The following is a 23605-nucleotide window of genomic DNA, read 5'->3' as shown; positions in this document are numbered from 1 at the left end:
GGAGCCTGTTTCCGATTCTGTGTCTCCCTCTCTCTCTGCCCCTCCCCCGTTCATGCTCTGTCTCTCTCTGTCCCAAAAATAAATAAACGTTGAAAAAAAAATTAAAAAATAAAAAAAAAAAAGAAATGTGCTGTGCTCAATTCTTAAAATCTTCTCCATTATCTTTTCATTTATACTTCAAGAACAAGGTAGAAAATAGAGGTGAGGGGAAGAAAAAAAATGTTTGTGGTTAAGCACAAGGTCACACTTTGTAAACTTGAATCTGTGTTCCCACAGGGGCTGAAGGGAAGGTAGGGGGGATGGGTGGAGGGTCCATGATACTCAGTGGGATGGCTTCTCTGTTTGGGTTTCTTGCTGCTTCTCTTGCAAACCTTTCAAAGGCCCCAAACGCACTGCTTCTACCTGATTTCCCCGCCCTACCCACCCACCCCACCCCCCTTCCTCTAACCTTCTGCTTCTGGGAGATGGATCTTAACCTTTTTACTCATTCCATCCCTGGAGAGGTGGTGACCTAGCTGGGTGACCAGTTTGGGAAGAATAACTGGTTGTCATCTGCTCAGCCTGGTCATTCTTCCTTTTGGGATATGCCCATCTCAGAACAGCAGTGGTTGCCCTCTGCCCCCATACCCTCCTGCTGATGAGCAGAGGTGGTGCAGGTGGGTCGTCCAGTGCTGCTCAGGGAAAAGTCTCTCTCTCCTGGGAACCAGGAGCTGTAGGGGTGGGGGGAGCTACTTCCTGCTAATAGCAGGGAACAAAACAACATGGCAAACTTACCTCCTGCTGGACTTCCCTCTAGGCTCTCACTCTAAGCTGTTCCTTCAACTAACTATTCTTGATCAGTAAATTGAGGCTTTATTTTGGTTTTCCATCCACCATTCCTCATTTCATTGCTCTCATTGTCCCTAATTCAGGAAAAGAATATTGAAATGCTCCTCTGGAAACCTGTGGGCAGCAATGTTAGAGAAATCAAAATCAGAATAGAATGTGGGTGGTAAAATACGTGTGATCTGGAACGTGTGGACCCATGATATATAGTGGAGGCCAGGGAATTTTTGATGGCTTGTGGAGGCTTATATTGGGCCAGGTGAGTGTTCACAGTTGAGAAGGTGGCCTGGGTGAAGGGTTTTAGACCAGCCTGTGAGTATTTTGAATCCGGAGGGTCATGGACCTTATGGTGCTTTATTGACAGAATGTGACTTTCTGTGGAATCCCAACTGCCCTCGTTGGGCCTTTGCAAAGGCTGAGTGAGCCCTTAAGGAAAAGGCATGAAAACCTCAGCAGAGGCGTGGGTCACTCCTCACAGACAGTGTCATTCCTTCAGGGACTCAGAAGTTGTACTGGCCCGATGCCAAGAGTCTATTAACTCTGATGACTCAGTTAATAATGAGACACACAAGACCATCACCGCATTTGCGCCACCTGTTTTGAAAGCCAGCCAATCTCCAGCCATTGGAGCAGATATCTCAAAGTTCTATTCCCAGGACACAGTACCCAGCATGCCCAAAGGCTGTAGTCCACACTCAGTGATATCTGAGATAAGCATAGCAGATGGAGAGAATCCTTGTATCAGTGTCCCCCCAATGCCTGTCTGTCAGTGCCCACTTTCTAGAATCTACCACCTGTGAACTTAAATTCAACTGGCAGGAACATCCCCAAGAAGGACCCCTTTGGTGGACCACAAGGAGCACGAGAAAGCGGCAGCAAGGTGGCATAAATTAAATGAAGTTGCCCGCAGCAGGCCTGTGGATGCCCTAACACCAGCAGCAGGCCCTCAGCCCAGTGGGCAACCTCCGGGCACCACTGGGCATTTCCAGGGGAAAGGACTCTTCACAGAGCTTGCAGGCATACCTGGGAAGAATAGTACGTGCTGCTTTCCAGCTCTTTCAAGGCAGCTAGATCCCAATGCGCTACAGAATGCTAGCCAGGTTCCAGCTCTTCACCAGTAGTGCCTGGCCAACGTCACGGGCACTACATGCGTTGCCCCAGATGCCATTCTGCATTGGGGCCCAGGGAGGAAATGGTGGCGGGGCCAGCCTCGGGTGCACTTGTCTTGTCTACAGTTGGCGCTGGATAGTTTAAGTCCGTGTAAGTAAGAAGCCATCCCTCAGAGGTAGCTTTCTCAGGCCTAAAAATTGCCAAGTCTGCCTCACTTCAGAGTTCGCTTGTAGTAAATTCACTGGGCAAAGCAGCTATAAAGCTGTGTCCCACAACCCGGCCTCCATCGGCAGTGTGGACTTCACCTACCACCTGTTTCTTTCTCACATGGTCCAGACCATGCTCTGGATCGCCGGTAGCTCTGAGCAGCTGCTCAAAGCTTGATTACAAGGTCTGGTTGGAAGTTGGATGGAATCTGGTAGACATGACTCAGTAGATAAGTCTTGAAAACATAAAAAGCCCTACATGGGGCGCCTGCGTGGCTCAGTCGGTTGAGCATCCGGCTTCGGCTCAGGTCATGATCTCAAGGCTCATGAGTTCAAGCCCTGCGTGGGGCTCTGTGCTGACAGCTCAGAGCCTGGAGCCTGCTTCGGATTCTGTCTCCCCTCGCTTTGCCCCTCCCCTGCTCGCACTCTGTGTCTCTCAAAAAAAATAAAATAAAAACGTAAAATAAAAATTTACAAAAAAAAGCCCTACACCTCTATCCAAAGACTGAGATTAAGTAAAACAGTAGCAAGGCTAAAATCTGTGCCTCCTTAACCATCTGAGTGATGGGAATATTTTTCTTCAGGCATGATAAAATAGGAGAGATTTTCTCATAAGTCATACTGATTTTGATCAAAAGACTAAAATTAGTAAATTCACATGAGAGGTGAGAAAACGGATATGGAGTGTACAACTCTATTCAGTTAGAAGCAATTTTAAATAATTTTATTTATCTGCCAATTTATCACCAATATCTAACATTTATGGTTTTGCTACATTTGGATAAGCACATTAGAAAGAATGTAAATTAAATACTATGAAAGTTGCCTTTTAATGAAACATAATCTTAACAGGATCAGGATATATAAATTTAGTGGTTTTATTGCATTATTAGAAAATTATGTTATGAAAGATACAAAAAAAATCAATAGATGTTATTATTTCTGTTTATTTCACCATCAGTATGCCATCTTTTACCATTATGGCTTTGTATTTTCAATCTGCCCAATAGATTTCAAAGAATAGTTTATTACATGCCTAATAAAACACTTAAAATATTTACAGATTCAAAATAGATGTTTCAAAACTGAAAAAAGTTGACCTGAGAATTCAATATAGCATTGCCATTTATTTGTTTGACTTTTTTCCGCAAGTTGTTAATGTGGCAAAGTGTCCACATGCAACCTGTATCGTCTACTGCAACAAATATATTTAATTCCTTATTTAAAATTGGTTGAGCATTAAGCTACGTTAGGTTATAAAATTTACAGATGGAGAACCAAGGTTTAATTTATAACCATATTTGTTTTGAATGTAATAATTTAACAACAAATTATTTGCTATAGTTGTAGCATTCAAACAACGAAAACAATTTTAAGGTAATATTTTTATGGAGTTAGACATAACAGTTTTTTAAAAATCACCAATCATTGAGAAGGCCAATTCATAAAATAAGGAACAATGATCATGTAAATATGCAATATACAAACTGAAAAAAACCTTTCCAGAATTCTGCATGAAGGAAAAGATATACACTGTATATACATAATCCTGTCACTTGTCTTCGGCAGCCAAAAAAAAAAAAAAAAAAAAATCATAACAAACTTTCTTAGAAAAAAACTTCTTTAGAAGTTAATGTTAAAATAGGCATAAATGTGTAATGCTATGCAATATATAGAAAATTTCCCTACCTTATGGCTGAAAAACAAAGATAAAATCCTTTATCTCTCTGTCCCTCTGTATTACAATTTGAAAATCATGTAGGTATGAGGTAGTGTAGTTACTTGTATTACATGCTGGCTATTAAAAGTAATGCTGTATTTTACAAAATATCACACTTGGCCAATAATCAGAATATCATCAAAATAAACCCTTAATGCTAAACTATTTATATGTAGAGAGAAATCTAAACCAAGTGTCTTAAAAATCAGAGACAACTAGGATGTATCATAAAATATTAAGTAACCTTTCAAAGCAGTTATTTACAGTAGCAGTTAAAGCAAAAGTTTATGTGACATTTGCACATACACAAACTGATATGACAGTTGAGTGGACACTGAGGTAGGAAATCAAGGATTCCATTGGTTTTGTGTAAGATTTTACATTTTGTAAACCAGAAAAGTTTTTATATTATTTTATATTTTGGAGTTAAAATTTTAAATTACAAGTATCAAAGAGCTAGCTACATGGGGATATTATCTATCTACCTATCAATCTATCTATCTATATATATATATATATATATATATAGGTATGCACACGCGATTCTTCTGTAGTATGGGATGCACTATCATAGAATTATTCTCCCTGACAAGTTCTTAAGTACTCTTATAAAAGCTTCTAGAAAATAAACAAGCCCAACTAGTTTTATCTTACAACTAAGTCAATAACAGAGATAACATACAAATCACTGAAAACATACTAGCAATATCTCCCCCACCCACCCATCGGAAAGGGTAACATTTGATAAATTACTCTGAAATATGAACTCTGGTCCCCATATGCTGTCACGACTAAGGTCTACTTGCTAGACTTGCTGCTGTGGATGCTGGGCTCCCACGTTAGCTACACAGGCCCTTCACCAGACTCGGGATGCAGTTGCTAAGCCTCTCTCTCAGGTATCTGATCTTGGTAAAATTAAGTACTTTTCCAATCCAAACATGATAAATTACTCCTGTGTACCCTTTAAAACTAGGTTCTACCAATGTGAATATATGCAATTTTTTTAAAACACTGTTGAGAAGGTTCATACTCTGTAGGTTTACTGGACTCTCAAACACCAGAATGGCTGAGAGCCACTGCAAAATGTTGGGGGGGGTAAGTCCTGGGACTATAAAAGCTTTATTTTAAAACGGGACTGAATGAACACAAAGACTGATCACGAAATGCCCAAGTCAAAGTGATTTGTGTGCCCTTATACACCAGATCCGGGGAAGGGAAAGAGATTAAGTCTGGTTTCCAGATCCAAACCGACAATGGAACGAGACTGAACTTCGTCCTATTTCACAAACCTGCACGGCTGTGTGTAGATACGTTTTCCTCTACAATAACGCTGTTTACAAGTAAACCACAGGACTTCGGAAATAGGATGAAAAATGAACTGCCGCTCCTGACAAACGTAAGCGGTTTTCTTTCCCCACGAGGTCTGCTTTTCTTGCAGGGGTCGTGACCCGTGGCGGGAAGGCAGAGCGCCTGGTGTCTGGGGCAGCCCTCTGGGAGTCCAGGGAGGCCATGACAGGGCTGCCGGCGTGGCCCCTCATGCCTGTGTCCCAAGTCGTACTTCTTCCAGAAGGAAAAGAATGTCAGGAACCAGAAAGATCACGGTGGATCCAGATGTGGTAGAGACTGCAGAGAAAGAAAGGAAGGGGGGAGAATGACACTTGTCTACTGTTGATGCCGCCAGCATTTCTGAGGTCGACCCCGAGGAGGGAGGAGCAGAAGCCTCTGCCCGGCCGACCGCGTGCCTCTGTGTCCTGCGCATTCCCTACGTAGCTGAGGAGTCGAGGTGCAGGCCAAGCCAGCCCTGGCGTCGGTGGGAGAAGAGCAAAGCTCCAGGATTCGGGCGAGACACTGTCTTCCTCACCCTGCAATTCTGCACAAGTCTTCAGACGGCTGACATCCCACTTCAACACACGGCGGAGCTCTACCGGCCTTACTCGGGGAGGCATTTTCTTTTAAACCGCCGTCGTGCGAAAGGTCAGGTTCTGAAACTTGTGCAGGCCACTCCCTTAGCAGGACCTCTCTGCAGACGCTTCAAGCTGTTAAACTTTTGACACGCTGCAGTTTTCACTGTCCAATTCACTTTGCATATGGGAAGAGTTACTACCAATAGTGATTGTTCTTTAAAACGGAGTTTTTAAAGCCTTACGACAGTTTCACATGTGAGTTTTCAGGATCCGGGAGGCATGTAATTTGTGCATCTCGTGGAAATCAGGGGAAAGTCAGGGTTGCCTTCAGAGGAATTCCCTTAACAGCAAAGCCAGCGGGGGCCAATAACCAATACTGTTAAGAGTCAGAGGCTGTATTTTGCTCTTAAGACGTCAAAACTGCAGCGGAAAACGAGACGGTGTGCCGGAAGTGAATGCGAGTTTACTCATCAGTAGTACATTTATCAGTCATCTGCTGGCAGAAGTCTGAGATGCCGCCCCCCTGCCGGCACGGTTCCGAAGGCCCGGCCTGCTCGGGGGCAGCAGGAAGCCGGGACTCGCCGGGGGCACAGCCCGCAGACCCCCCGCCCTTCGGGCAAGGGCCGGGATGGGGATGGCGAGGGTTTGGCTCCCCGGCAGGGAGTGCCGTGGGGGGCCCCTCAGGTAAACTCAAAATCGATGGTAACGCAAGTTCGCCATCAGGAGTACTTTTTTCTTTTTCGGAAATTAAAAATGAAAGTGGGCAATCTGAAGCAGAGTACTTGGCGAGTATCTGTATTTGTTCTTGACTTAGAGCTGCTTCTTTACAGACTTGCTGGCAAAGTCCTGTTAGGTTCTGCTTCGTCTCACCCAGAGTTGACAAAATGTGATCTCTTTCTTTCAGCAAGCTCTCCTTTTCATTTTGCTGTGAGATGGGAAAGAGAATACAAGGACTTGTGTTTAGTAGCTCAGTCGACATTTCTGAAGTAACCAAACATTCGTATCTCCTGGGTCTTATTAAATGAGACCACCAGGGATTTCTACTTCCAACTCAATTCAAAAATTTTTTAAATAACCCAGAGGCCCATAATCCCTCATCCAAAACTCTGATGTATCTTGGGGTTCAGAAATTTTCAGATTTTAGAAAGACAATACGGATGCACATGTACTCCCTCCAGCAGGGTCTGGGGCGGTACCCCATGGTCAGACATCTTTGTTTCTAAATAAAACACATTAAAATACCAAATAACGCACATAGTAGGAGAAAGAAAGACTTGACAACAGCCTGGCGTCGTTTTTTTTTTTTTTTCCTCCGGTCAAAACAGTTATGACAAACTTGCCAGGTTTTCAGAGCTTTTTGGATTTACAGATTGTAAACGAAAGTGGACCATACATTTGCGATGGAAAACAACCAAAAAAAGGTATGAGTCACCGGTCACAAGTACAGCAGCTCCGCTCCCTGCAGGATTCTAACCATGACCAACATTTGTTGAGCATTTGCTTTGTCCCAGATATTGTGCTAAATGCTTTCAAATATGCAGTCTCAACCACATCATTCACACCATGACTCTGTTGATTTAAGTAACATTACACCCAATTTATAGATGGGACTGAGAGCTTAATATGCCCAGAGTCAGAAAGCTACTAAGTGTGTGTACTAAGTGTGTACTAACTGAGTTACTAAGGTGTGAAGAACTTGGGGATGAACTTTGTGTCTCTTGTTTATTATTTTTGTTCCTGTTATGATTACTATTTAAAGTTTTTATCCCTGTAGGAACGCCTGCCACAGGATGTTTTCAAACTTTTCCTGGTTCCTGCATTTCTGTCCACTGTCACCCTTGCTGCTGCTGCTGCTGCTAAGGCTTTTTCCATCACTGTCCCACCTTATCCTTCCTATTCTACCGCTGCAGTGCTGCTTACCTAGGATGAGCTAGGAAACCAAACAATCAAGCTATTTATAAACAAAGAGTAAATAAATGTTGGTAGACGGTCACAGGTTTCTCCCGTGAAATTTATGACAACTCTCTTGGCTTTCTGCCCACTGACAGGCTCTGGAGAAGGAGGTTGCAAGCTAACATTGAGGCAGGTTGTCTCAGAATGATAATGCACAATGACCATCCTTTAAATAGATTCTTTTCTGGAACAAAAACAGCTAAAAGGGTAAAAGGAAATTTGCTTTATATAAAAGTGCTGCTACTGTTTTACATAAAAGTTTTTCTTAAAAAATTGTATGTGAACCCAGTTACTGAAAAGTTAGGTGTTTAAATATCTCAAGGGCATCTACTATTTTGAGAAAAATGTGTGGTGAATACAGAGTCCGATAGTAAATTTTACCTTGTCAAGTATTCTCCAATTTGTTCAGATCTTTATACAACTGTTCTGTTTTGAAAATACAGGTATAGGTCAAAAATATATACATTTTTATATACAAATGAATAAATAAGTAAAACCAAGACCAATGTTCTTGGTAACAGAAAAGAAGAAAAGTATACTTTTGGTAACAGAACGTTTGTCAGTTGTAGGCTTCTGGTAAAATGAGTCTGCAGGTGCCTAGAGGGCACGACCTGTGCTTACTACTGCCTATCCAAGAAGGAACACATTTACTGGAATCGGCACCCACTTTTTTTTATGACCTCCTAGAAGCCAATCCAAATGAGGACGTAAACAAAGCTTCCAGAAGAAAATAAGAAGTATTTTCCCTCAGTCACAACAATACTCAGCCATAGACTCCTCTATCAAAGTTGGGATGAGTTTCCTTTCTAAATAGCGACAGACGAAATTTTAACTACTGACCGGTCTTTTAAATTAAACGTGGTTAAGCAAGTTAATGAAAATCTCAACTTTTTTCCAGAAATGAGAACTGCCACTTAATCTATAGATACTACGAACATGACAAATATTTTATAACTTCTATCTCTTTAAACACCGATCATCATCTTGGGGCACCTGGGTGGCTCAGTCGGTTAAGCATCCGACTTCAGCTCAGGTCATGATCTCGCGGTCCGTGAGTTCGAGCCCCGTGTCAGGCTCTGTGCTGACAGTTCAGGGCCTGGAGCCTGTTTTAGATTGTGTCTCCCTCTCTGTCTGACCCTCCCCCGTTCATGCTGTCTCTCCCTGTCTCAAAAATAAAATAAACATTAAAAACAATTTTTTTAAATAAAAAAAAAATAAAATAAACACCAATAATCTTAAACATTCTCCCGACTTCCACCCCACTAAATAAAGGGTCACATAACTATACTCCTCAAGTACATCCCATACAAGATGTCTTGCTTCTTTCTTTATAACAACTAAAACCAACAGGTACAACCCTGCAACGCCACCATGATTAGTTCTATAAATTAAATGCCCCCAGCTGTGCCTCTGCACTTTTAACTCCTACACAGGTAAGTTTCTAGGCAGTCGGCTGATTCTTCCAGGCCACTCTAATTTTAAAACACAAATTGATTTCAGTAGAATTCAGTTTAATAACTAATTATTAAGGGGCAGCTGGGTGGCTCAGGCAATTAAGTGTCTGACTCAATCAAGAGTCTTCGGCTCAGGTCACGATCTCACGGTTCGTGAGTTCAGGCCCTGTTGTCAGGCTCTGCACTGATGGCACGGAGCCTGCTTGGGATTCTCTCTCTCTCCCTCACTCTCTGCCCCTCCCCCACTCTCTAAATAAATAAATAAATATTTTAAAAAATAACTGATCATTAAATAAAAGTAATTTGACTTAATCACTTCGTGACATCTTTAATTAAAGACACCTCCTAAACATACGACCAGCATCCAGCTACCTATCTCTACAATGTATTTTCATTTTCTTAGAGTGCAATCGTATAAAGTACAAGTCTGAGGTTCTGTGGCTTTAACCACAGATTTATAAGAAAAATAAAATTGGTGTTCTAGTACCATTCTGCATTTTATGACAAGTTTACATCCAAATCCACACTTTCAACAGCTAGTGTACAACATTCACTCAAATAGAAGAACTTAAAAACATTTTAAATAGAACTCACCCAATAAAGGTAACGAGTGAAAGAATTTGGCACCCAAAGGGCTAGCTGACAGTGACAATGTTTTAGGTCAAAGAGTACTCACTACTAGAAAATGGTGATCAGTGGTTCCTTATGATGTAAAATCTCTGAACACACAGGTCAGGGAACTATGCAAGTGGCCCTTAAAAATATGAATACAAATGCTCAATTTCACTCATAAGAGAAACAAAAGCAAAAGCCACCCCGAGATACCAATTCTCCCTATCAGCCTGTGAAGAACCCAAGCGGACAATAAACTTCTTGCTGAGGCTGGGGGCAGACACCCACACAGCTGGCAGGAAGGCAAAATGCTATGACCCCAGCAGAGCAGAATTCATTAATATCTAACAAAGTGACATAGCTATTTACCCTCTTCCAGGGACCCATCCTAAAGAGACACCTCCTTCAGCAGGAAAAAACAACGTGCACAGTTATCCACCACGAGGTCCCCAATGTCCACCAAGAAGAACCTGGTGTGACACTGCTCTGCAGTCACGGCTGAATATACAGAGCTGTGAAAGCAATGACAGCCTCTTTGAACTAAGAAAAATATTTCCTGGAAATCACTTCTTAAGTGAAAAGAGTGAAATACGGAAAAGCGCATATGGAATTTGTTTACGTAGCAGCAAGGATCAGAAGAATAAACATAAAATACTACCTGTTTTCAGAAAAGAAACACAAGAAAAAAATTAGAGACTAATGAAAAGAGTTACCCAAAGGGCAGAGTTACAAATAGGGTACAGGGAGAGTCTGAGATCAAGGCTTCTGGAGTACAGCTTTCTCTAAACAGTTCTAACTTTTGAGCCATATCAATGTTTTATATATTCAGAAATTACACAAAAAAGGTGAAGAGTAAATCGTAGTAATAAATGCAGAAACATTAATTTCACTGTATATCAAATTGCTAGCATAGAGAAAAAAAATCACTTCAAATAACTTTTAAACTTTAAACTTCAATACTCTGGAATATATATTTTTAAAGTTTTTTTTAATGTTTATTTACTTTTTGAGAGAGAGAGAGAGCACAAGTAGGGGAGGGTCAGAGAAAGAGGGAGACACAGAATCCAAAGCAGGCTCCAGGCTCTGAGCTGTCAGCACAGAGCCCGATGCGGGGCTCAAACCCACAAACCATGAGATCATGACCTGAATCGAAGTTGGACTTAACTGAGCTTAACCGACTGAGCCACCCAGGTGCCCCACTATGGAATATATTCAAGGACAAAAAAGGGCAAAGGAATCTTAAATTTTACTTAATCTGTTTCTTGTTACTAGTAGTTCTGACATTGTAATTTTGTAACTATTATATATATGATTACATATTTTAACATAATCATAATTATTATAACCATAATAAATATATTTACTATTTGCTTTATATCACCATATATAATTATATTTACTACTACTTTAATATCATATTTACTGTTTGCTTTATACTTATATACAAGCAATCATTACATTACAAATATATATTCACACAAAGCAAATAGTAAATATATTACTATAACTGAGAGCTAAGATTTTCCCTGTAAAGAGATAAAAAACACACATAGAAGCAAAGACAAGAGCTCTATACTGCTGAAGTTTGATTGAAAATATCTACCTGGCTCATGAGTTCCATTATAGTTTTTTACTTTTATTTATCCAAGGTGATGTATATACTGAATGCACTCGTGAGTTACACAAACACACATACATTTCCCACTCTGTCCCCTCAAAGAGCCCAGAAGGAGTTAACACCAGCAGCAAGCATGCTAAAAGAAACCAGAGAATTTTGGATAAAGATGATTCCAAATCTTGGGACAAGCAAAGTACAGGGTGAGCCTGTGACAGATTATTCTAGGCAGCACAGAAGCACTAATGGGGTCATGTCAAAAGGACACAGCAGCTAGCCTGAGGGGCCTCTCTCTGGCCAACTTTGAAAAAATACCAACATCGAAAAGACTAATGACGATTATGGTTGTGAGAAATTAAATGAGGAAAAAAATCAATCCCTAAGTCCACAGTGATACTAAAGGCATGGCATGGCGGGAGGGAGGCAAACAGGAGGGAAGAAAAGTCCCCTTTAAAAGAGGAATACCAAACAAACAAATGGATACAAATAAAAGAGTAACAAGCATGTGTGTAAGTGGAACAACAGAATTAGGTCACTATTTTGCAACACCCATTGTGAAGGCCACCAACATATGCTAGAAAACAAAACATGTAGGAGTCGTGGGGAAGAGGCTATTCCTAAAGTGCCTAAGTAACACGTCACAGATTACTGAGCAATTACAGAGGCAAAAAACAGAATCTCGAAAATGATCTGGCAATCCCCATCTGCTCAGGTAGGGCACCTGACACAGTGTGCCCTCTACCACGTGGCATACCATAAAGGACACAACACCAGTTCAGGTTTCATCTCAATTCAACAACTTACACTTTCAGTTTGTGTGAAATACAAAGAATGGAGGAGTGAGTCAAAACCAAGTGGAAACAGTCAGGTAAACATTAAAAGTAGGACATTTTATGAGAAATCTGGCCTGGACTCTTCAAAAAGTTATCATGATTTTAAAAAGGGTTGTGGGGGTCTCAGGTTGAAAGACTAAAAAGGCACAACCAAATGTTCTGTGATGAAAGGACCCTAGTTTGGAGGGGGAAAAAAGCATATAGGTGAAATACATTTGGGAAACTATTAGGGTAATTTGAATAGGGAGTATATATAATACTGAGGATCTATTAACTTTCTCGGGTATGATAAAACTATTGGTAAAGATATGAGATAAATATATGTAAGAATGTCTATTTTTAGGAGATGCATGCTTTAGTATTCAGGGGTAAAATGTCATAATGTGGTAGCTTTTAAATGAATCAGAAAATAAAAGCAGAGCAATAGAGACCGACTGAGAAAAGACACTGGGACCGAGATCAACCAACTGTGGTTAGAAAGAGACCAAAACTGACCGACAAGGAAAGAGACAAAGATGGACAGACCAAACAACGAGAGCAGGGACACACACGTGGCTGGAAAGACCAACAGAGAAGTAAAGCAGATGTGACAAATGTAAATAATTGTTGAGTCAACATGAGGTTGTTCATTGAACTCTTAACTCTTCTAAAAGCTTGAAGCTTTCAGAATGCAGGGGAGGAAGATGAATCTCAGGAAAACACGAAAACACGTAAATCTCTCCCTGTGAGAATTTAAGCATTTTATTGGCAAGGACTGTATCTCAGTCATCTTTGATTTCCTGGTAACTCGTACAACATTTAGTATGCTCAGCAGATGTTCACAGAAAGAAGAGGAATTTAAAATACAACTACTAATATTTACTGGGCCCAGGGCACGTGCTGAGCAGTATAATGGCATGTGATCTTTGCACCAGTCCTGAGGGAGATACTATCCTTATCTCCGTATCACCAATAAGGGAATGTGGGTGGGTATTAGAGGTAAAATAATTTCCCCAAGCCACAAAGCTACCAAGTAGCCAGGGACCATTTCCAGATGTTTGACTCCAAAGCCTCCATCTGACCTCTGTGCCCTAGTGCAACAGGCTCTCAAATTTTAATGTGAATGAAGATTTACCCTGGAAATATTTATGAAACACATGCTTCTGGGACCCTCCCACAGGTGTAGGGTAGGATTAAGGAATGTGCTTTTTTTTTTTTTTTTAGTTTTTCTAGTATTTTTTAGGAATGTGTATTTTCAAAGGGACACTCCCAGATAACTCTGATGCCAACTGCCCACAGACCACATTTCAAGGTGTGCTGCTCAAGGATATCACAGAGTGGCAATGGGCAAGTTCCAGAAGGGCTCACTGGGTGTGTTTGGAGATGGTAGTGTGCGTGTGCTCAGAGCAGCCAGCAGCACGTGGCTAGAACAGATTTATCTTTTTAATATTTATTTATTTTTGAGAGAGAGACAGAGAGAGAGAGAAGAGGAGGGGCAGAGAGAGAGAGGGAGACAGAGAATCCCAGAGAATCTGCTGAATCAGAGAATCTGCTGTCAGCATAGAACCCAACACAGGGCTCAAACTCATGAACCGTGAGATCAGGACCCAAGCCAAGATCAAGAGTACTGACTGAACCATGCACCCAGGCGCCCCAAAACAAGTTTATTTTCAATAAAATAATACAATCTTCACCACAAGATGTAAAATACTAAGGACAGATGAGGTCTTTGTACTCCTATACCATCACAATAGATAAAAGCAATGAAACAAAATGATGTCTATATACCTCAAGTCTGAATCCAAGTGCTTTTGTGAATATTCTGATTTCTGATCATTTATACGTTGATACCAATAAATATTGGATAACATCTAAGAGAAATACACTTTGGTAATTTGTTTTCTTTAAAAAGCTAAATTCCCGGAGTGCCTGGGTGGCTCAGTCAATTTGAGTGTCTGACTCTTGATTTCAACTCAGGTCACGATCCCAGTGTCGTGAGATCCAGCCCCACATGAGGTTCCACACTAAGCAGAGAGCCTGCTTGAGATTCTTGCCCTCTCTCCCTCTGCCCCTTTCTCCCACTTGTGCTCTCTCGTAAATAAATTAATTAGTTGAAATTAAATTAAATTAAATTTTTAAAAAAAGCTAAGTTCCCTTCATTTCAGGGTTACCTTTCCTTGAGGCAAAAATATTATTAGAAACATACTAGTTCTTAATTTCTCAAGAAATGTTCAAGAAGAAACATGGACCTTGTAAAGAATCCTTAAAGACAAGAGCTTTGTAAGCCAAACATAACAAAAATTGAATGATTCTTGAACTTTACTGGTTAAAAAAAAAAGTCATGTTATTGGTCTATAGATTATTCATATTCAAAGTCCTTATAGTAAATGCAATGACAAATCAATGCCTAACCTCTAATACACCATAAATGTTAAAAGTAATTACCATCAATTTACCCACCAAATAAATACACCTCTTTCTTTTTCTTCAAAGGTTCTATTAGATTCTGACAGGACTTCTTGTTGAAAAATACAACTCATTTATTTATTGAATTTGAACTAACATCACCCATTGTCTTTCATAGCGCATTGAGACTATTAAAGTGTCCTTTATACATGATAATTATTCTACAAATCTACCGTGAAGACATTTTAGAATCACTATTCTTACCGTGATCAAAACACTGTTCTTCATGTGTTTTTCCATCCAGTCTATTATGCTATTACTCTTACGACAAACTGCAAAAAGTTTGCAGCCAATAGCCACAGACTAAAGTTTACTAAAATATGGGCCCTTCGCCTAATCACCAGATCAGGGCAACATATACTGTGAATTCATTTATATGTTAACCTAACCAGTTATTGGCTACATCACCATGGCTGTTTCATTACGAAACAAGTAATTTCCCTTAAGTAGGTTCACTAAAATACCACCCAGAATACAAATACTGGGAAATACTGCTTGTCTACTGACCATGTTTCCAGAAAGTACCCTCTCAATTTAAAAAATACAAATCTGTCGCACTCTTCCATATTCTCCACTCTACTGTTGGTCCTTCTCTCTTTACAAAAGGCAACAAGACCCAAAACATCACCCGATAACCAGGGTCTAAATTCCAAGTAAATTTCTTAATGTAATAAAATAACTTAAGGCTCAAACTCTTTTACATCTAGGAAAAGGGCCAGCTTTCTTATTCCTGTTAGCTAAGAAGTAACACATTCTCTGCTTATTTTCACCTGAGAGAGACATCTGTGGCAGGTCTGAACTTTACAAGTGCCCCTTACACTTTGCAGCTAGAGTGTGCCTGTAAAAATCACTAGAACGGAGAGTAGTAGGAAGGACAGGACAGTGAGTTCAAGGAAGCTAAAACATAACGCAAGACACTCTGCAAAAAAGAAAAAAGAAAAAGAAGAAAAAGCTAGCATGTTTTCTCTGGAGATATTGGGAAGTGGAAAGAGACTGAGCTGAGCTCAGTCAGCCTGGTGCACATCTGGATGAGCAGATCCCTGGCAGGCGATGTGCTCTGCCTGCCCAGAGGTGGGCTCCTGGCAGCTGGGCTGTAACTATCTGTCCCTTCTCTCTTGTCACAGAAAAGGACACCTGAGCTGAAGTAAGCCAATTAGATGCTCACCTCCTTGGGAATTTAGAACTAAAACTGTAGTGTCCATCGGACTAGATCCTGGAAGAGAGAGAGACTATTCAGAAGCCACACTGCAGCTACCCTTCCCATCCGCATCTAGCATCACAGTGCAGAGTGAGCAGGTGCATGAAGATGGGGTGACAGAGAAGATTCTCTGGGTTTCTGGTGGCAGTTTTCCACTTTCTTATTCTATACTGTTTACGATGCCTGCTTCACTCTTGGGCTTCTAAATGAGACACCTGTATCCTCACAACAAATTCATTCCTTTATTCATTCATTCATGCTTCAGATGGTTTCTATTTCTTACAGCCAGTGTCCAAATTAATACAACAGGTAAATAGGGTACTGACCACAATAGATGAATAATAAATTTTTATTTTTCCATTTTTCTGTATATAAAGGCACAGACTGGTTTTTTATTCTTTTCTTTTTTTCTGATGAGGGCAAAGATGAACTGAATGGAAGAAAACACAACACTGTCATAACAACCCAGTACAGCACAAAATAAGAATGCATTTCCCCAGACAGGTTCTTTTTTCTAAAATGTTGCTGATTGATTGCTGTTCATAGCTAGAATGTTTGTGCTTGAGAACTTGCTACAATCACAATTTCAAACTTTCACCAATAATTAACAAAGACTCCAAACTAAATATTCCAAGAATGTTTTTGCTATTTCTCAGTGCTGGTTCCCTGCTGTCTCTACAGCTGCACTCCCATAGTTGTCTCTTTCATACAATGCTTTCTTCCACCAACCACTAGGGGAACAGAGAAACCTGGGTGCAAATTAATCCATTTTTCAATTAATTTGCGTTTTGATGCTGGAATAAATAACAAGATTCAATAATGTAAGCATTCCTCTCCCTCTAGAGTCTCAATAAATCTTGAATTTTCTATTCATATCAGCAAATGAGTTCTTTCTTAGACGAAAGATCCAAGTTCGTTTATTGGTTCCAGTATCGATCAAAACAAGTTATTCAAGTCTACCGTCAATTTAAATGAACAATTTAAATGAACAATTGTAACATTAGCTTTTATAGATACTTAAAAGAGATTAAAGTGTTTCAGAGTTTCTTCAATCTCTACTCAACCACTAAGAATTAGGTAGACAGTTAAAACACACACACACCCAAAAATAGTTCTCAGTGTACATATTATAGCATATCACACTAAAGATGTAGAATACCAGCATAAGCATAAGAGTCTATGAAAACTCTTTTCGTCTCCCAAGCTTTCGAAAAACATCATGTAACTTATTTTCTTAAGATGGTAATTGGTGAATTTTGAAATTAACATGTAATTGAGCATCGTATCTGACTCAGGAATTGAAACTGCTATTTCCTCTACAAAAAAAAAAAAAAAGAGTAACTGAAGGGATGCGGTGGAATTTGAGTAACAAGAAACCTGCAAACTTACCAGCTTCTCAATTTCTGATTCCAGATTCTGTATACAGTCCAGTTTTCTCTTGCGACAGCGCTGCGCAGCAATTCTGTTTTTACTTCTCCTTCGAATGTCATGGATGCAGTCCAGTTGTTCTGGGGTCAGCTTGTGCATTTTCAACAAGGATTGAAAATCATTTCGGGAGAGTGAGATTATTCGTTGTGCATTAAAAGGCAGTTTTACCTAGAATGTAAAATAAACATTAGTAATTGCTGCTGAGTAATGTAGTTAGACTCCCATCACGGAAGAGGAAGATCTACATCTATATTTTCCAGAGAACTTCATTTAGACTTTAAAAAAACAAAAAACAAAAAAAAAAAAAAGCAGACCTCTATTCCCAGTTTCTATATAATCCCTTATAATAAAGACTGATAATTTGATATTTCTAGCCTATTTTAGAGGGTTCAGAAGACAAGTACATTGAGAAACAGATTTTTTTAGCAAAATAAAAAAATGAACACAAATATTCATATATTTAAAATTAAAAAACAGAACTTGTTTTACTCAGACATGTTAATTAACACACATATCTTTAAGCCTCTTTCTAAAGTGTTTTTAATGTGTTTAACCAAACAAAAAAAAAATCTATTTTATACTTTGATTGATACTGATCTAACACTGGTATAACTACCTAGTAATTTCTCGAGCATTTTAGAAAATTAATTTTTCTGTTAAGAAATAGTAGTGTCACATAACTCAACTTAAAAATCTACATGTTTCACTTTTTCACTTGTCAGTATAGAAATGGTTAGAAAAACCTAATGAATATTTTAATGTCATCTTCAACATACTTAAATTTGGAAAAATTTAGGGTAATTTTTTTTAATGACAAAATTGTGGGACAACTTAATTATATTAATTATTCATAAAAAACTGATCAGTTTCTCTGGCAACCTACTTAATCTTTCAAACGTACAGAAATTAGTTACACAAAATGTCTTACAATTTCTTAACAGTTTTATTTTTAACATTCTTTTCACAGTTCCATTAAATTAAAATTAAAATCCATTATATGGATTTATAAATGTCATATAAAAATCTGTAGATGTAACTCATGCACATATATTACTTCTTAAATTAAATCACCAATAATCTCCTTCCAAAGCTAAGGAGGAAAGAAAACCTGTCACTCTTTCAAACCCATGTCATCCAACAGCTAGAAAACCAAAGAAAATGATAGAGAACCAACAAGCCTTTATTATCACTGGAATTATGGTAATGTTTTACAAAAAACCATCTATCAAATACAAACAAACATCTGTACACAAAGTACACAGATCGAGCTTGGTAAGGTTAATCCAATACCAGCTAACTCATGCCAAATTATTAAGACATTAAATTAATGGCTGAAATGGCTAAGGGAAACTAAGAAAAAAATTAACGGCTATGAAAAATTAGGGCAAAGAAAACTCTCCCACATTCCTATACCTAGTCACTGCTAAATCATTGCCAAGTAACTAGTCCCAAATCCAGAGATCCTGCAGCAATGACTAAGATTGGAGCGTATGTTGCATTTTTCCAGGAGTTACCATGGAACGATCACAGATTCTTTTTTTTTTTTTTTTTTTTTTTTTTACCTTTTGGGACAGGGCATTTGATTTAAACAGCCAATGTGTGAATACACTCCATGACAAAAATAAATACACCCGCTTGAAACATATGAACACAGAAGTCCTTCAAACTCCGTCACACTCTTTTGGTACTGATCACACAGTTTTAGAACGGTCTCCGGATTTCCCCCTCCCTCCCTCCCTGAGCCTGCGCATATCATCTCTAAAGGTGCGACAGGAGCCGACCCAGAGTAAATCCCGATTAAGTGGTCAAACAAGGACTCGGCAACACACACGTTTTCCCCTCACCTCACATTCTTGCTCTCTGGCCGAACAGGGTTCGCTGTCACCTTCAGTATCCGTCTCAGAGTCATCTCCCAGGCTAATCACGCAAGCATATGGGCAAGGTTCCTGCTGGGGTTCGGAAACATACTCATCGTTTCCAATTTCCAAGCTGCTAGAACAGCCTTCGGTACTCAGAGTACTTATAAAAGGGCAGTTGACAGAACTTAACGTTGTAAAAGTCCTCTGACCAGGTTCCGGGCTCTCGCTGATCCTGATACCTAACCAGGGACACTCAGACCGTTTCTGGGAGTAGATCTGTTCTGAACCATCTTTGACCACCGCAGGTGATAACTGCATCTGGCAAGGAGAGTCCGTGCTGCAAATGTCACTCCAGAAGCCTTTTGCTAGGTGTTCTGCCACTTCCCGTTCCACACTACTCCGATCGCTGGAGGCAAGGCTACCATCTTCCCTGGGGCCAGAGTCAGACTTCAAATGTAAATCCTGACTTTCACCAAACGTTTTCTCTTCCCGAACATCTGTACCTGACAAAGGCTTTTCTGTTAACACTGCTGTGTTTTGCATTCCAGCAAAACTCACGTCACCGTCACCGTATTGGTCGTAGGTGTGTAAAAGAGACAGAGAATAGAGCCCGTGAGGGGCTGCAGAAGAATTGTGGGGGAAAGGAGTCATTTCTGGCTTTTCTGATGGGCACTGAGGAGCAGGATCTTTCTTCTTGGTTTCTTCATGTTCCATTGCTAATTTACCTTCTTCACATTTTAAAATCACCTGCAGATCTGCACAGTCCTGGATTCCTCCCAGACATTCATTTTCAGGAGTCTCATTTGGCTGGGCAGAAGCATGAACATCTTTGACACTGGATTCCGCACTACGGACTCTGTCAGTTCCAAATGCTTTCTGGAATTTTCTGTATTTGGGACATAGAGATGGCAAAGCCAGAGCAGCATCCTTTTCTAAGCACATGGATTCACAGGTTTGACTGGCACTATCCTGGAGAGGAGATGATACTTTTGCATTTCCTTGATACCTATGCAGTTTCCATTGAGGAGTCTGGACATTTTTATTTTCCAAAAATTCCTCCACATCATCAATTTCTAAATCCCTCTGGTCCAACAGTGAAAACTTAAGGTCTGCTTTCTGACAGTGTGATGGGATGCATTTTTTTCTTAGGCATTCTTGCTGGTCTGCAGTGGAGTCCAAAAACTTAAATTTGAGAAACTGAAAGCAGGATTCCTCAATATCACGTACACCTAAAAATTCCACACACTTGCACACTTCATCCACATTGTCCTTACTTAAAATCAGTTTGGCAGTGTAGGCAAACTGAATTAAAGGTTCAAATCCTTTAACTGTCACCTGTTAACATACAAAATGAAAACAAATGCATCACTTGAAAGTGGTCTAGTGGATAAATAAAAGTAGAAGGGGAATAGAGACATGAAGAACTTACTTGTGATCATTATAAAATGGGCATTTTAATTTGGTAAGTAAAAACATCCTTCTAGAAAATGTAACGCTAATTAGGAGTCTGGAAAAGCATGCCTATCACACCTCATTCGTTGGACCTGCACCCTCCACTTCATAGATTTCACACTTAATGACACATGAATTATGGTCTGACTCACATGAGGTGAAGACATCAAACACTGCCATTATGGGATGTGTTGCTAATTTTTAAAACCAATGCTAACCCATAGTTGGCCCTTATCATTTCATTGGCATTGTGTTATTCGTGCTGACCTCTGCCACAGAACTGACAAGCTGTTGATGCTCCAAACTGTTGATACAAGTTCATGGAAGTATGGATGCTGGGATAAGCTAAACTGTAGACTTAGTACCCGTCACAGAGCAGCCCACACCGACCTGCCATAAACAAGCTCTACATACTTTCTCCAAACGCCTCTTAACTTTAAAGGCTCCACGCTCTTCTAGCTGCAGTTACTAACTACCTAAAAGCCAGCTATTCTAGGGGCACCTGGGTGTCTCACTTAAGCGTCCAATCTAGGCTCAGGTCATGATCTCATGGTTCATGAGTTCAAGCCCCACATCAGGCTAGCTGCTGTCAGTGTGGAGCACACTTCAGATCCTCTGTCCTCCTCTCTCTCTGCTCCTCCCCCGCTGGTTCTCTCTCTCTCAAAATGAATAAATTAAAAAAAAAAAAAAAAAGCAAACAATTCTAATAAGAGTTCAGTGTAACCAGCACCTCTCGGTCCTGTGAAAGGGCTCTTGGAGTCAGGATATAACAAGGACAGAAATGTTTAGATGCCTGAGCCCTGCAACAGGCTGGTGGGAAAGAGACAGGTAAAAGCAGGCTCTATAATTGTGAGACCAAATCAATTTTTTTCTACCAATGCACAGTCTCAAGAAAGAAAAAAGATGGGGCGCCTGGGTGGCGCAGTCGGTTAAGCGTCCGGCTTCAGCCAGGTCACGATCTCGCGGTCCGTGAGTTCGAGCCCCGCGTCAGGCTCTGGGCGGATGGCTCGGAGCCTGGAGCCTGTTTCCGATTCTGTGTCTCCCTCTCTCTCTGCCCCTCCCCTGTTCATGCTCTGTCTCTCTCTGTCCCAAAAATAAATAAAAACGTTGAAAAAAAAAATTTAAAAAAAAAAGAAAGAAAAAAGAGGAAAGAGAACACTTATGGGGTGTTTTCCTACTTTCCATGAGGCCCTGTCTTATTAAGATGGATGATTTCTCGAACCCTAAACCCACTCAGTTTCTCATCACAGGAAAAGGTCCAAAAGGAGAGAATGAGACACAGCGTGGCCGCTCGGAGCATGACCTCTCCCAATGCCCAACCCGTTGGCTGTGCCCTCCCTGCTTTGGTCATTTTCTCAAAAAGTCACATAACAGTGGGTCAAGTTATTCAACTGCTCAATAAATATTGTTAACTGACACCCAAAACTAACAATTCTATGTATGACATGTCATCATAATTTCTAGGAAAAAAGTTACAGAAATGAGCTCCCCAGGACAAGAAGGGAGACTGTTCTATTTTTAACTTTATCACGTTACCTTTTATAAAGGTAAAGGTAAAAATAAGGTCTACGGAAAGAGATTTAATTAGGTTCAATTCAATGAAAACCAGGGTAGCCTCCAGAAGCATGGCCCTCTCTCCCACCTCTTCTGGCAGAGTGATGCTAAGCTCTGCATCGGCCTGGCCGACGATTCTCGAGTGGAAGTAGCTGCTGCATGCCGCCAGCACAGACCGGTGGGCCCGGTAGCGCTGGCCCTCCACGAGGACGGTGACGTCGCACAGCACGTCCTTCTTCCGCTGGTCGTTGAGGCCAAGCAGGACGTTGGTGCTGTGCACCGAAGATTCATAGGCAAACACCGCGTTCTCACTCAGAGACATTCTGCATAACAAATGGGGTCGGGAAGGCCAGTGAAAGCATGCTTCTCGTCGTCATCAAACCTGCAGAAACACATGTAAGACCTCACTTAAATAAAATCTTGTTAAAAATATTTTTTTAAGTTTTTTTTGTGTTTTTTTTGTTTTGTTTTGTTTTGAGAGAGTGGGGGCAGAGGGCAGAGAGAGAGGGAGAGAGAATCCCAAGCAGGCCCCACATGGTCAGTGCAGAGTCTGAAATGGGGCTCAAACTCGCGAACCGTGAAATCATGACCTGAGCCGAAATCAAGAGTAGGATGCTTAACTGACTGGGCCACCCAGGAGCCCCTAAAAATATTTCTTTTAATGACAGTGTCAAATATAAATTAAAAAAGCCATCGCAAAAATAAAAATGAAAACAAAAGTCTCTAGAGAACCTAGATACATTTATTCAATTTATTGCATTTAAAATAGGTTCTTCACGGCAGTTTTTAGTTAGTTTTTCTAATTTTAGGAAAAAGGGTTCTCAGGATGAGGGAGGGAAGAACTCTTTGAACCAACGATTTCATAGCTCTCTGAAAGTGAGACATTTCACATTGAGAAAACACCTACAATGAGCAAACAGACTGGGTCCAGGAAATTTCTGGGTGGCATCCCAATCCTGTTGTTTTATGATGCCAATGGGCGTGTGTGTGTGTATAGTTCACCAGAGGTCACCCTTTGGGATGGGACTGACGGGACCAGGCATGTGGCCTTCCACCATTCTCCATGCTCCATTCCCCAACATTTGACAGCTGGTAGGAGCCTTTAGTGCTTTGTAACAAGGGACACATGGTACATAAGGTAAAGTTCCTCCAACATAAAGAAGAAAATGACTTGAGAAAAAGACAAATTTGTCGAGCCAGATCTTAACAAGTCCTTTTTATATAACAAGTCCTACTTTACACTACAAAATACGGGCAGTAAGTACAACTACATCGTCATTAAGAACATGGTTTACCATACATAGAAACTCTTTTCCCCAAATGTTCAAACATAAGTTATCAAAAATGTATATATATTTAAAATACACACCAACATATAATAACCGCCAAACAATTTTCGATCATGTACACATTACAAGCAAAAAAGGAGAGCCACAA

General features: G+C 40.4%; 1 protein-coding gene across 4 annotated transcripts in view; it reads right to left on the bottom strand.

Annotated features, from left to right (window-relative positions):
- Nucleotides 1-2838: 2838 nt before the first annotated feature.
- The window catches only part of BACH1 (BTB domain and CNC homolog 1), a 44418-nt gene continuing 23651 nt past the window's right edge, over nt 2839-23605 (bottom strand). For 2 of the 4 annotated variants that reach the window (XM_086675816.1, XM_086675817.1), the window contains exons 2-5: nt 22257-22550; nt 19148-20497; nt 17265-17471; nt 2839-6690 (exon numbers count right to left, since the gene is read on the bottom strand). In XM_086675816.1, coding sequence (XP_086531942.1) covers nt 6229-6690; nt 17265-17471; nt 19148-20497; nt 22257-22490 — 2253 coding nt within the window. In that variant the 5' untranslated portion in view covers nt 22491-22550 and the 3' untranslated portion in view covers nt 2839-6228. The other 2 variants (XM_086675819.1, XM_086675818.1) reach the window with 2 other exon arrangements.

This window comes from Puma concolor, chromosome C2, assembly GCF_028749965.1.
Source record: "Puma concolor isolate L17-30 chromosome C2, mPumCon1.1.hap2, whole genome shotgun sequence".
Lineage (NCBI taxonomy): Eukaryota > Metazoa > Chordata > Mammalia > Carnivora > Felidae > Puma > Puma concolor.
Note: the sequence above shows the minus strand (reverse complement) of the source record. Positions and strands in the feature narration are given on the sequence as shown.